Below are 14,257 nucleotides of genomic sequence, written 5' to 3'. Positions count from 1 at the left end.
CAAAATAGACATCAGGTTGTGATATTGAGGTCCCTTCCTCCTCATCAAAATCATTATCTTCAGTGACCAACTCCTGAGGGGAGTCTAAGTGGCTCCTCTTGCACTCTCTCTTCTTAGGGACTTCTTCGATGGGGTGCTCCAGAGAAGTATTGCAAGAAATGGTAATACCTTGCCTGGAAACTTTGGGTTGGTTGTCCCTGTGCAGTAGAGTGATGTGGCTCAAGGTACAGACACACATGGGCTCCAGATGGGAGATCTGAGGGGTGGAGGAACTATCAGTCCTGCAGAAGCAGAAAACACACTCACCACTACCTTGAAAATGAACTCCCTGGGGAAAAGGAAGTTGACTGAGCCAAGAATTCAAGCTTCTTTCCCATCGGTTCTCCCTGCCCTGAAACCGGTCCACCCAAGGCAAAGGTTGGAGCTGAGCTATCCAATGCCAAAGCTCTGAGGGGCAGAGACTGCTCAAAAAACTTTGTTGTCAACTCCAACACCTTGGATCTGACAGGGACGCTTTGGCTCAGAGTTGTCCAGCTTCAATGCTCTCTGAGCTGGTGCATTCAAAGTAGGTCTCAGAGCCGAAGATACAGTTGTCTTCAGATCTGACCCAGATGGTCCCAGAAGACTTGTATCCAAGGGCTCCTAAACCACTAGTCAGATGGGAGAAGGAGATGAAGTTCAAGGTGTAGAACTATGGAGGGCTTCCTGACCTGGAGGGGTAGGAGCCGGAAGAACTCCCATCTGAATCTGTGCCAGGAGAAACTTCCTCATCATTCTATCCACATCAGCCTCAGTCAGACTTCTGGAAGAATGAGATGATGTCACAGAGGGAGACCTGGAGTGCTGGTTGGATTCCAAAGTAGGAGATGGTACCTGAGAAGGTACTGGATCTATGGTGTAGAGTAACAGGTCCCAGAAGACTCATTCATATCCAAAGGCTCTGAAACCACTAGTCAAGATGGAAGAAGGTAATGGGTCCTAGGTAATGACTTAGGATCTGAGGAAGCTGATTTACTTTCAGATGTTTCTTCTTAGGGGGCTTCATCAGTAGATCCGAGGATAGGGTTGTGGACTGAGTTGGACCCAAATCCTTTCGAGAAAGCTCCTTCTGCTTAAGTTTGGGGGTTTGAGCCCCAGATGGAGCTTCAGAGGAGCCTTTTAGAATTTGCTTGTTTTTCCTGTCAGCAATGACCTGTGGATTAAAGGGCTTGCACATTTTGCAATCTGTTTTAAGATGTTCTGGACCTAGGCAATAGACCCATAAAGTGGGAGCATCCAAAAGCACTAATGTGTGACCACATTTCTGACATTTTTAAATCCCAAAGGCTTTTCAGACATATTAATAACAAAAACCTTTTTCGTTTATGTATTCATTTAAGAGAAAGAGAAAAGATACCAGCAATGGTATCAAGTATACACTCAATGTGTAGAAAAGGGGAAGAAAGGTTTACCAACAATGGTAACAAGAAATACACAGAAGTGTAGGAAAGGGAGGTAAAGCAGAAACTAAAATAAGGGAAGGAATATATGAAAAAGTATAAAAATATAAAAGGTGTAAATATAATAAAATTCGACTTATCTGTGAAATAACACTAAGCTCGAGAGCTCACAGCAACCACGTCCGAATCCAAAAGCACTAAACTAGATCTGAGGCATGTTAGGGAATAGGGCATTATTGGTAAGAGAGGAGTTTGTTAGTGGCCATGAGCTAAAAATAACGGCAGAGTTGGATCAGATCCCAATTGTTGAGGAATGAAAATTGACATCAGATTATCCCATTTTAACATCCATTTGCTGAGCGCTAGCAATGATCTGCTCAGACTATCTTGAAAGCGGATTTGTTTGATCCATTATGTAAGAAGTTATGGGAGTGAGTCCTAACCTTTGGGCCACTAGCTATACCTCCATCGCTAGTCTACATTTGTGGTAGGAGTGAGTTCCTCCCTGTTTATATACTACATCACTGTGATGCAGTCAATATCTTCACTGGTCTTGGAACCAATCTTTCTTGGACTGCTCTTAAACCCAAAATAACTGCCATTATTTATTTTTTTATATTGTGTTGTGTTGCTGGATGCCTGTCTCAAAGTCCCTTGAACCCTGCCATCATCTGTTTTATATTAATGTGTTGTGCTGCTAGATACTTGTCCCAAGTCCCTTGGGCTCTGAATGGTTCAGGGTGTGATCCCCAAGCCAGGTCTGAGATGTCTGTGGTTAAGATTTTAAGAAGTCCCTATAAATTGGAAAGTGACTTTAGAGATGGCTTTGACAGCCTTCCCACCACATAATTTCTTTTTTCAGGGACAGTAGGAGAAGGATTGTTTCTAAGGAGTGTTAGTGTCATGACCATCATTTTTAAGGAACCACTGTACTTTTCTTTAAAAAAAAAACACCTTTATTATATTATCACTTAAGACATAGGCACACATACATTAACAGAAAACAAAACCATATTAACTTTTCATTTTGCATATATTATACATTACATATGTTTCCTTTCTTTATAACAACTCTTTAGTCCATCATCATATAAATTGTTCAATTCCTGCCTTCCCGTAAAACACACTCCTCCACCTGGAATATTATTTTGTGTGTGCTGTTGCCACAATTTACATTTATTTCTATGTAATTTACTCATTCCTGTTTTAAAGATCCCATTTCCAGTCTTCACTCTCTTACAATATCCAGTATTTCAAATACGGTTGGTTTAGATTTTGATTTCCATTCTTTAGTAATTGCATTTTGGCAGCCAGTTCAATTAAACTTATGGTCTTACTATGTCTAGGCAATTCAGATCCCTTACCCTACCTCAAAAGAATAATTTTGTTACAGACACTTGCTCCCCCAATATTTCTGACGGTGTATTCTGCAATTAATTTTTTTAAAACCTACTAGCTCATTACACTCCCCAAAAACTTATTCCAAGTTATCCCTTTTTTTCCTACCACAAATACATTTGCAATATACCTGAAAAAAAATTCTTTGAAATATTTTTTAATGGGTAGGTGGGAAAGTGCAAGTGATCCATTTTTCCTTCACTATCCTACATTTTATCTTAGTTTTTACTGGTGCATGGTCTGAAATATTTATCAGATGTCTGAAATTTTCAATTAAATGCACATGCTCCTGTAAAATATAAATTCTATCCTGTCAATTCCAGTTATCGTACCTTGGCAAATAATGTAAATTATGTGAAAATTCTTCCCACACTCCAAAGACATGAAGTAGAAGGATTGGACATTCTAAATTAGACATAGGTGTGAGTGTTCATACAAGTGTGTTTGTGTGGAAGAACTATCATAGCAGGGCTAGCCACCTGGTGGTAAAAACCTTGGCTCAGATTATCACTGTTGAAGTGACACCCTGAACCTTGTGAAAAAGGGATTCTGGGTGTATGGATTGGAAGTGTTCTCACTTACACTGATCTTTTTCATAGCTCTATTGACCTCCCAGATGTGAAAAACAGCTTGCATCCTTTCAGAAAACATTAATTTTTATCCACAAGAAATCATGCAATGGCTATCTTTAAAAAAAACTAACATGTGTACTGTTTTATTACATACACTACAGTATTAAAGCTGTTGAGGAGGATACTATATCTTACTCCTTCCCAAAATTATAGCTAGGTTTAGGCACCAGCAAACCCTGCAGTTGCTGGGGGACCCCTGTCCCTTGGATGCCCCAACCATAGCAAGTTATCCTATCTTGATATTTTGTAACATGTCTGTCAAACCAACAAAAGCTAAAGCAATATTTTACACTTAATGAACCAGCTGGGTAAAAACTCTTTTTTGTATCTCCTTTAAATTCAAAGATATCTGGTTATATTAACAGTGTTTTATCAAGTAAAAGACTTCACAGTTCCATTAAATATTTTACCATTGACACAGTGCCCCTCACTTAAATGTTGCTGGTGGGCATTCTCTCTACTAAAACTAATATAGCCATCTTTAGGTATCTACAATGCCCATGGCTGTGGGGTGGGGGCCCTAATCATCCATGACTCTGTATGGGGGGCCCACAAAAGCCGCTACCGGTTGGGGAAAATCAGAAAAAATGTATTAAATTCCTGACTATGCTCTTTAACCTGAATATGGCTGTGATATGAACCTACTAGGATAAAGCTAATAATGAAAATGAGCAATGCACTAAAGAGATCAGTAGCCCAGAGTAACTGATCTTAGTTCAAACCCTGGTGTTATAGCATTGGGATCTCATGCAATGTTGAGACACCAGCTTACAGAAATCTTCCCTGAGCAGCATGTGTGAACAATCTTTTATGTGAATGCCAGTGACATAAAATAATGCAAAGCTGCATGGAAATACAATGCATGGCTAAAAGAGGATCAGCCAAGATAAGATAGTGCTTATGAATAATTCCTCTCTTTATCAAGGCATAATTATTAATATAAGCAAATATTTAAGTTGAAAATAATTCCTCTAATAATCAAATGTCAGACAACAGATGCAAACCAGCTATAAGACTTCACAGTGTTTTTTAGAATTGTTAGCTCAGCTACTTGTTAGGAAAAAAAAATAGAATGGAAAGGTTACAGCAACCTGGAACAAGGGTCACACACTGATGTATTGCAATGGCAGGGAATGGCTGTTCTATTAGAAGTTGTATAAACTGTATTAATCAGTACTTTTCTATTTTTATCAAAACATTCCTAAACTATATGTGCAAATAATGTAAAATACATGATTTGTAAAATGTACATATATGCCATAAACATCAAAGAATCAGAAAATATGTATTATTCTATTTCATACGTTGTCTATAGAATAAATGACAGGAGCAGATGTGCCTTACACATACATGCTGCAGATTTTCATATGAAGTTTTTATTAATCTTTTGTATTACTTTGTAAGTTGCAAATTTTCATTAATTCTGAATTATTCAACAGTAGCAATAATGTAAACTGCAGCTGTAACAATAATAAAGTCTTTCTCATTAGAAATGTTATGATAAGACAATTAAGCAGTAAGAACATACGATGACAAAGCAAGCTGAAGCAAGAAAAGCTTACATCTGTACTTGTCACCAAAAAATGAAAACCTGTTGTATAGCAATTCTACAAAAATAGTCTGCTGTAACAGCATTTTTGAAAATAGTTACATGACCAAACTAGGACACAATGTGTCTAAAGAGGCAGGACTGCATCTGTCAACATTGTATAAAAGGTGCTTTACTCACTAGTAAACTTTGTCAGTCAGTCAGCTACACAATGAAATAAACTGTATTGACCCAACTGGAGATGCCTTGCTTGCTGATCATTTATTTTTCTTGCTCTTCTAACTGCCTGTATTTTTCCTCATAGGTGCAGTGCTCATAGATACTTTCACAGTTTTTGGTGCCGAAACCTGGGAGGAAGCAAAGCAGAAAGTGCAGAGGTTGGAAAGTTGAAATATTGCCGAAAGGTCTTGGTTATTAAAAGTCAGCAGGTGAAGGAAGAACCCAAAGGTTGGATCAGTTTTTCTCCATGGAGTCTCATCCACAAGACAAGGAAGGTGGAAAGTAAAGGCTGTGCAGCTAATTCCCAAGAAGGGATTTCCACACTAACGAAATAGGGTGAGACTCTAGTCTTTCTGTTGTTTGTAGAATGCACTGAAGCTTTGTTCTCCTACAGTTCAATGTATAATCTGTAAATGTATGAGGCATGCAGTTAAAGGAATTTGCATGGTAATAAGATTTTTAAATGCGGAAAGGCAGGGCATCACAGTTGTTAATGCAACCAGAAACTAGACCTGAGACACTAAATTTTAAAAGTAACAGTATTAGAGACTTAAACCAGGATTTTATACTAGAAAAAGTACATGTAACCAGATCTAGAAACAGATATTAATTAATTTACTAAACCATATCAAGAAAAAAAGTCTCAAAAGAAATCTGAAAGTGTTACTGAGGAAAGGTCTCAAGAAAAATCTGACAGTTTTGTTTCATTCTTTGAGGGAACAGAGATGTCAGATTCTAAAAAGAATACCCCAGATAAAGCTAAGGCATCAAGGTTATTTTTATCTCCTAATTCTCCCAGATTTGAAGAAGTTATAAACCAAGCAGATAGTGAAGGTAGTGAAAATTTACAAACAGGAGATCCACAATTTTTATTAGATATTATTCGTGAATGGGTCAGTCAGAAGCAACAAAAGTTAAGGGAAAAAGAGAAGTCCTATTTATAAATTGCCTTCTTTGATTTATGAATTTACAGAGTGGGGAAACCAAATCAAAATAAGATTTTGTTAAGAAAACATTTATTCCAGGTCTTTTACAACAGGTTTTTTTGTGTACATTAGAGCAACACAAGAATATAGAGGCTTTGTCAAAAAGATGTTCATATTTACAGGAAAGCATAGAAGAATCAGACAGATAGGTAAAAGAGACAGCAGATGACCTAAAAGCTTTATGTAATGAAATTAAAGAAAAACAACAATATAGAGAGACGTTTAATCAAATGGAATAGTTAGAAGAAGACATGAGGGGGCGGAAATAACAAGTAGCTAATTTGGAAAAATAAGTGGAATTCAGGGATCATGAAACAAAAGCATTAAAAACAGCTTTGCAAGAAGCTATTAGACTGGGAACACAGCTTTGACAACAAGTTGATGGTGAGGGGGAAGAAGCTAGGAAAACCCTTTTAGAAGGAATAAAAGGAGTATAGCAAATAGCCTCTGTATGGGGATATCAACTGCCAGAACCAGACTGGGATAAGGTAGCAGAAATACCTCTCAAATCCAGTTCCCAATGTAATAGTGCCACAACACCTAGCTATACTTTATCAGTGACTCCTACTGCTCCAATATGGGAATAAAGTAAATGTGTCCAGTTATACAGGCATTAGATAGCAGTGGCTCTACTTACAGTGAAAACAGGAAGAAAAAGAAAAAATAAATAGGGATGAAGTTCCTCAAGCTCTTCTGGAAAGATTGGAAAATCTTGAAAAGAAGATGGCAAATCCTTTATTATTCAGTTAGGAATTTGGGGTCTCTGTGGGCACCCTAAAATGGCTCTGATGGGAGGCCATATGCTCAAATTTGGGTAGGAGGCCACAAATGTTTTTAATAGATACAAGGGCCACAGTTAGTATTACTACAAGAAAATTCCCAGGAACAAGAACTATAAATTTGCAAGGATTGGGAGGAAAAATCTCTCAAGCTCAAGTGTGTGTCTTTGTAGAAACAAAGACAGGGGAAGACACCTTCCAGCATGCATGGGTATCAGGTCCTCATCTACAAAACATAATTGGAAATGACATCTTAAAGAGGTTACATTATAGATTTGTGTAACAGAGAATTAAATGAAATATTAGTCATATCTGAAGCATTATGCAAATACAGTGTCAAAGATCCAGGACAGTATGATTTAGTCGAGTTATTAAAACACAAAAGCAAGAGTTGGCTCAGCTAATGAATTGCTATCAGGATATTTTTGCCAAACATAGGAATGATTGTGGACAAGTCCCTGACTTTATTCTTAAAGTAAGAGGCAGTCCCAAGAAATGTATAAAACAATATCCAGTAAAGAAAGAGGCAGAACAAGCAATACTAAATACTGTAAAAGCTTTAGAAGCTCAAGGGGTAGTGAGAAAAGGTAATGCACCAGGTAACAGTCCATACTGGCCTGTACAGAAGCCAGATGGAAGTTATCGTCTTACTGTTGATTACAGAGAACTTAATAAGGTGATACCTCATTCTTTGCCAATAGTAGGAAGTATGCCTGATCTTATTGCTCAGATTCAGGAAAAAATAAACATTTTCTCCACATTAGATGTGAGTAATGGTTTCTGGAGTATTACTCTGAATAAAGACTCACAATGGAAATTTGCTTTTACTGTGGAAGGTCAACAATAAACTTGGACAAGAATGCCTCAGGGCTTTCATAATGCTATAAAACTTTATCATCATGTAATGCAGGAAATACTAAAACCACTAGAATGTAGACCTTCTATTATTCAATACGTGAATGACAGACTTGTAGGAACAAAGACTGAAAAGCAGCACTTAAATGCACTAGCAGACATTTTCCAAGCATAAGTAGGATTAAAACTGAACCCTAAAAAGAGTCAGTTTATGAAAGATTCTGTTACCGTCTTGAGTGTCACAGTATCAGCAGGACAAAGAAGCATTAGTAAAGACAAAAAGCAATTGATTAGACAGTTACTACTAATTCCAGTTACTGTCACAGGGTTAAGGCAAGCCCTAGGAATCTTTGGATTCTCAAGAGAGTGGATACCAGATTATGCAGGAAAAACAAAACCCTTGACTGATATGCTTAAAGGAAACAAAAAAGGGGGACAAACCTCTCAACTGGAATGATGCGTCACTAGCAGCTTTCTCTAAAGTTAAGGAAGAACTAATTTCTGCACCTGTTTTGAATGTCCCAGAAGGAGATAGAGAGTTCATCATACAGTTTGGACACAGTGGTCTAATTATAATGGCCATAGTGTTGCAAAAAAGAGGATCTCAGTATCAGGTTTTGGGTTATTATTCCTGAGCTATGAGTCCAGTTGAGAAAGGAATGAGAGAATGTGAAAAACAAACCATCATAGCAGAATGATGTACTGAAGTAACACGCCATATGATTCAGGTCTCTCCAGTTGTGCTACAGACCAAACATACTCCAGTGAAATACATGTTAGAAGGAACTCCAAAGGGCATGAATAATGCATGACTTGGTAGAATCACTGTAAGTCTTGCAAGTCAGGAAGGAGGAATCAGAGTAGAAATCCCTCAAATTGTTTTTACCAGAACTGTTTAATTATCAAGGGGAATATCATGAATGTCCTGACTTAGAAAATAAGGAGGAACACTATTGAAGGAGCACCAGAATTGTACATAGATGGATCCAGATTCTGGAGCTCTGAAATAGGGTGTTTTGTGACAGAATGGGCAATACACAACGCAGAGACCAAATAACTCAAGAAAGGTAGTCTCCCAGGGGGATGTTCAGCCCAAAGAGCTGAACTAGAAGCAGTTAAACAAGCCATGTTATTGCCCAGACATGTAAACATTTATACAGACCATGAATGTGTAGTTCGAGTCTTATCATCTCTTCCCATTTGGGCAAGGAGAGGTTTGATTACAGCTGATGGTAAACCAGTCAGTCATCAGGCAGTGTTGACAAAAATTTGGAGATTGATAAAAGAAGACAATCCTTCTACAGTGAGTATAAATAAGGTCAAAGCTCACACCAAAAATGAGGTGCACAGTCAGGCTAATAAAATAAACCAGCTAACAAAAGAAGGGGCCCTTGAAAGCAAAGAAGGGAAATGGTATAAAATATTTTGAATAAAGTACCAAATATAGACTTACTTCTAAATCTTATACCTTTACATTGTACAGCTTACTTTTGTAAAGATCAGTGTACAGAGTATGAACATAGAGTGAAAAGTAAGGTAGATAAAAATCACCTAAATCCAGTGTGATGGGATCATCATAACACCTACTGTATGTGGATTAACAGTGATAGGAACAGTTTAAATTAAACTGTTATGGGGTCCTGAATTTGAACAAGATGCTCATATGACCTTAAATGCAAAGACAAACAAAGATAATCAGCAGTTAGGAAGCTTAGTAAAAATTCTGAGAGGACAGCCAAATATCATCAAGAAAGAGAAAATGGAAGAATTTGAAATAATACAAGGAAGGGAATGGAAATGAGTTAGATTTCCAGAAATGTGGTCAGTACCAAGAGAATTCAAAAAAGGTCCTTTACATAGAGTAAACAATTGAACCTGAAAAAGTTAACTTATTATCATAATTTCCTAGGTCATTCAGGAAGGGAAAGACTACAACAAATTGTTAGTTTTAGATTTAAATGGGAAGGAATGACAACAGACATCCAAAATCATATAGATAGATGTATCACATGTGCAATGTAGGAAAACAAAATAGGACAAAACAATATAGACTCCCACAAGCATTGGGACACTGGGAAAGGGTACAAATGGATTTTATAGGACCACTTCCAACAGCACCAAGAAGGTTTTGTTTCTTACTAACTCTGATAGATGAATATACTGGATATGTGGAAGCTCATCCAACAAAAAAGGAAAATGCAAACTCAGTAGTTAGAATAATAAGTGAAAAGGATCATCCCAACATGGGGAAGTACCCAAAGAAATACGTAGTCATCAAGGAACTCACTTTACTGAAAAAGTGACAAAACAAATGTGTAAAACTTGGGGAATCAAGCAAAGGTTTCATACTCCTTACCATCCCCAGAGTTCTGGAAAAGTTGAAAGAGCTAACAGAACTCTGAAGGAAGGATTAAAGAAAATAATTTCTGAGTATGGCAATCATGGAGTAAAACATATACCCAACATTTTGATTAAAATGTGAAATTCTCCTCAAGGACGTGGGTTAACTCCATATGAGTTAATGGGGTCTATATTGCAAGCTCGAAAGCCCTAATAACCAAATACAAAAATGCTGACATATATTCCGCGAACTGCGAATACACTGAATGCCCTAAACCATGAAATTCAAAAGCTTGAACAATCATACTTGTCCCACCCCACCGCCCGCTACATACTACCTACCCAAACAAACACATACATACATCAACCAAAACCCTAAACTAAACCCTACTTCTATCCCTACACTACATCTTGCATATACCACCATCTATTCACTTACCTTAACCCGCACCCTAACGTCCGTAACTATCGCACATTTACCTTAACAAGCTATACCCAAACAAAATAAATAATCCACACACATACACTTAACAAAACCCTACATCTAACCCTACACTAAATCTCATATACATTACCATCTATGCACTTAACTTAACCTGCACCCTAACCCTAAGGTCCATAACTATCGCACACTTATCTTACGGAGCTATACCACAGAAGGGCCAACCATGACAATTCAACGTTTTGGATTTCGCGCTTCAGGACGATCAGTGTTTACGTGGTTCGATGGAGACGTGTCGGTGTTTATGTATTCGGGTAAGTGCATCTTCGAGGATGTAATAGGGAACCGAGTTAATGACAGGTCGACCTATGAGTATACAAGCAGGAGAAATACCTTATGGAATACCATTAGAAGAAACAAAATTGTGGGACCAGCTCCAAGACCAAATCAGTTGGGCAAAAGGGAGAGTCTGGGAAGCTGGACAAGCCCATAATCTAGAACTCTGTAAACAAAATGAGATTTGGGAATCGAGGGAGGTACAATTGGAACAAGGAGATCTTGTAATGGTCCGCCAATTTGGAAACACAAGCAAATGGGATTCAAAATGAATAGGACCCTACATTGTTACCAAAGTGGGGTTAGTGGCTGTACAAGTCCAGCCATATAAAAATCAGCCACCAAAAAATGGTTGAATTCATAAAGATCATGTTAAGAGTGTAAAATGGAGGGGAGAAAACTGCATAAGTTATGAATGTCATGACTGATAAAAAGGGACATAATATCAGATGCAACTAATAGGAACATGATTCTTTTCTCTTCCAGGTAATTTCAAGAAGAAATATCGAACCATGAAAATCCTGATATTAATCGTGATCCTGACAAGTTTTTACTCCTCAATAGAAGGAAAGATGGACTTCAAATCACTGCAAATGTACGCAGCAACTTTGAATGCTAAACAATGCTGGATATGTGCTGAGATACCACAAGATGCAAGCAGTAGTAATTCCATATGAACTATTCCATCTACCCTTCTGGAAATGTTGCATCTCACAAACCAAGACTGTGTTCCAAGGAATGACTCTATCCCAAAGACTTGCCCTTTCTTGAGGCTTGTCCATACAACTGTGACTGCTAATGTTAGTTTATGAGGAAAAGGAGCAAGTAATCACCCATTTATTGGGAAAAGTTCTTGTAGTATTATTTATGCTACCTGAAATGCCAGTGAATAATGTTTTGAGCATTTTAGTAATGAAACTTGCTGGACATTTAAAATGCTAGAACTAAACATTGGGCTACAACATGGATGGTTCCAATTTGAGCAGGCATATAGTACATATGGGGTAATAAAGCCTACAAATGGCTTCCTGAGAACTGGACTGGATTGTGCTATTTGGGACATGTAATTCCATCCATTAGACATACTACATTACCTGATTTTAATATTAGAAATGTTAGATTAAAAAGACATATTAACATAGAAGAAGATGGATGTAGGAGATGATGTCCTTGCAGGAGCAGCAATTTTTCCATTCTGTGGAACAGGGAAAGCTATTTGGGAAATTAGAATACTGGCAGGATTATTGGAGGAATTAAGTAATGCTACATTTGAAGCAATAGAAGAAGTTACTTTAGAAATGACTGCCATGAGAACTATGGTCTTACAAAACCACATGGCATTAGATTTTGTTCTTGCTAGTAAAGGAGGCACTTGTGCATTAATAGGAGAGGAACGTTGTACTTATATTCCTGATAATCAACCTGAAATCAGGAGTCACCTCAAGCTAACTGAGGAAGTTGCTCAAAAAGCACAAATAGAAAAAGAAACATGGTTCTCTCGGCTGAGTGGTTCTATCAGTAGCTGGGGAGGAAAATTAATGCAGCTTATACTGGTCATAGCTGGCATTTTAGGATGTACAAGCCTAGTAATTTTTGTTAAGTGTGGAACTGAATGTGTAAGACGGCAAACAGTACAGGTTTTGGCAGTGGACCAAATGCATCAGGTCCAAGACGTTGTACGACTTATGAAGTACTCTGTACCAATGAAGCTTGATAATATTCACTGAACAAACATGAACTACTATAGCATTGGGATCTCAAGCAATGTTGAGACACCAGCTTACAGAAATCTTCCCTGAGCAGCATCTGTGAATAATCTTTTATGTGAATTCCAGTGACATAAAATAATGCAAAGCTGCATGGAAATACAATGCCTGGCTAAAAGAGGATTAGCTTAGATAAGATAGTGCTTATGAATAATTCCTGTCTTTATCAAGGCATAATTATTAATATAAGCAAATATTTCTGTTGAAAATAATTCCTCTAATAATCAAATGTCAGACAACAGATGCAAACCAGTTATAAGACTCCGCAGGGGTTTTTTAGAATTGTTAGCTCAGCTACTTGTTAGGAAAAAAATAGACTGGAAAGGTCACAGCAACCTGGAACAAGTGTCACTGATGTAACAGCAGGGAATGGCTCTTCTATTACAAGTTGTATAAAATATGTATTAATCAGTACTTTTCTATTTCTATCAAAACACTACTAAACTATGTGTGTAAAGAATGCAAATAATGTAAAATACATGATTTGTAAAATGTACATATATGCCATAAACAAAGAATCAAAAATGTATATTATTCTATTTCATACCTTTTCTGTAGAATAAATGACAGGAGCAGATGTGCCTTGCACATACATTCTGCAGATTTTTATATAAAGTTTTTATTAAGCTTTTGTATTACTTTGTAAGTTGCAAATTTTCATTAATTCTGAATTATTCAACAGTCGCAATACTGTAAACTGCAGCTGTAACAATAATAGTCTTTCTCATTAGAAATGTTATGACAATTAAGCGATAAGAACATATGATGACAAAGCATGCTGAAGCAAGAAATGTTCAACTCTGTACTTGTTACAAAAAAGGAAAACCTGTTGTATAGCAATTCTACAAAAAATAGTCTGCTGTAACAGCATTTTTGAAAATGGTTACATAACTAAACTAGGACACAATGTATGTCTAAAGAGGCAGGACGGCATCTGTCAGTAATGCATAAAAGGTACTATACTCACTAGTAAACTTTGTCACTCAGCTACACGATGAAATAAACTGTATTGACCCAACTGGAGATACCTTGCTTGCTGATCATTTATTTTTCTTGTTTTTCTAACTGCCTGTATTTTTCAAGAAAAACGGCTCAGGAAAAATGCCAGCGTCCACAAACAAGTATTTAATAAAATAAATGTCCTTTAAAAAACAATGTTGTGATGGAAAAAAGTCCAAAATAATCCAAAAAAAACAAGAATCAACAAATCCAAGTGTAAAGCGCTTTTCGTCTGTTAATATGTTCTTGGTGGTTGCCTGTATTTTTCCTCAGAGGTGCAGTGTTCATAGATACTTTTACACTTGGATATTAAGGACAGCTGATGCTTCCAATATTCAGGGATGGTTTTCTCTTTCTGAGAGTTTTATAAATACTGGCAAAACACCAGATACAACTGCCCTTCTTTGCTAAAGAATTCAGCCCAGTGCCAAAACTAACAGCAGAATATGGGCTTAAAATCAGGAAGAGGTTTTAAATATTACTCTAATTCACTTAAAAAGTTAATAGAAAATTTTGC

The 14,257-nt window shown here is 37.2% G+C and overlaps 1 protein-coding gene across 1 annotated transcript; it reads left to right on the top strand.

Annotated features, from left to right (window-relative positions):
- The first annotated feature begins 5,326 nt into the window (after positions 1-5,326).
- LOC122809359 (endogenous retrovirus group PABLB member 1 Env polyprotein-like) lies at positions 5,327-13,764 on the top strand. Its single transcript, XM_044080793.1, has 2 exons — positions 5,327-5,573; positions 11,462-13,764. The coding sequence occupies exon 2, from the start codon at positions 12,124-12,126 to the stop codon at positions 12,700-12,702; it is 579 nt and encodes a 192-aa protein (XP_043936728.1). The 5' UTR covers positions 5,327-5,573; positions 11,462-12,123; the 3' UTR covers positions 12,703-13,764.
- Positions 13,765-14,257: the final 493 nt, after the last annotated feature.

Source organism: Protopterus annectens, chromosome 8.part0 (assembly GCF_019279795.1).
Source record: "Protopterus annectens isolate FY-2018-M chromosome 8.part0, PAN1.0, whole genome shotgun sequence".
Classification (NCBI taxonomy): Eukaryota; Metazoa; Chordata; order Ceratodontiformes; family Protopteridae; genus Protopterus; species Protopterus annectens.
Note: the sequence above shows the minus strand (reverse complement) of the source record. Positions and strands in the feature narration are given on the sequence as shown.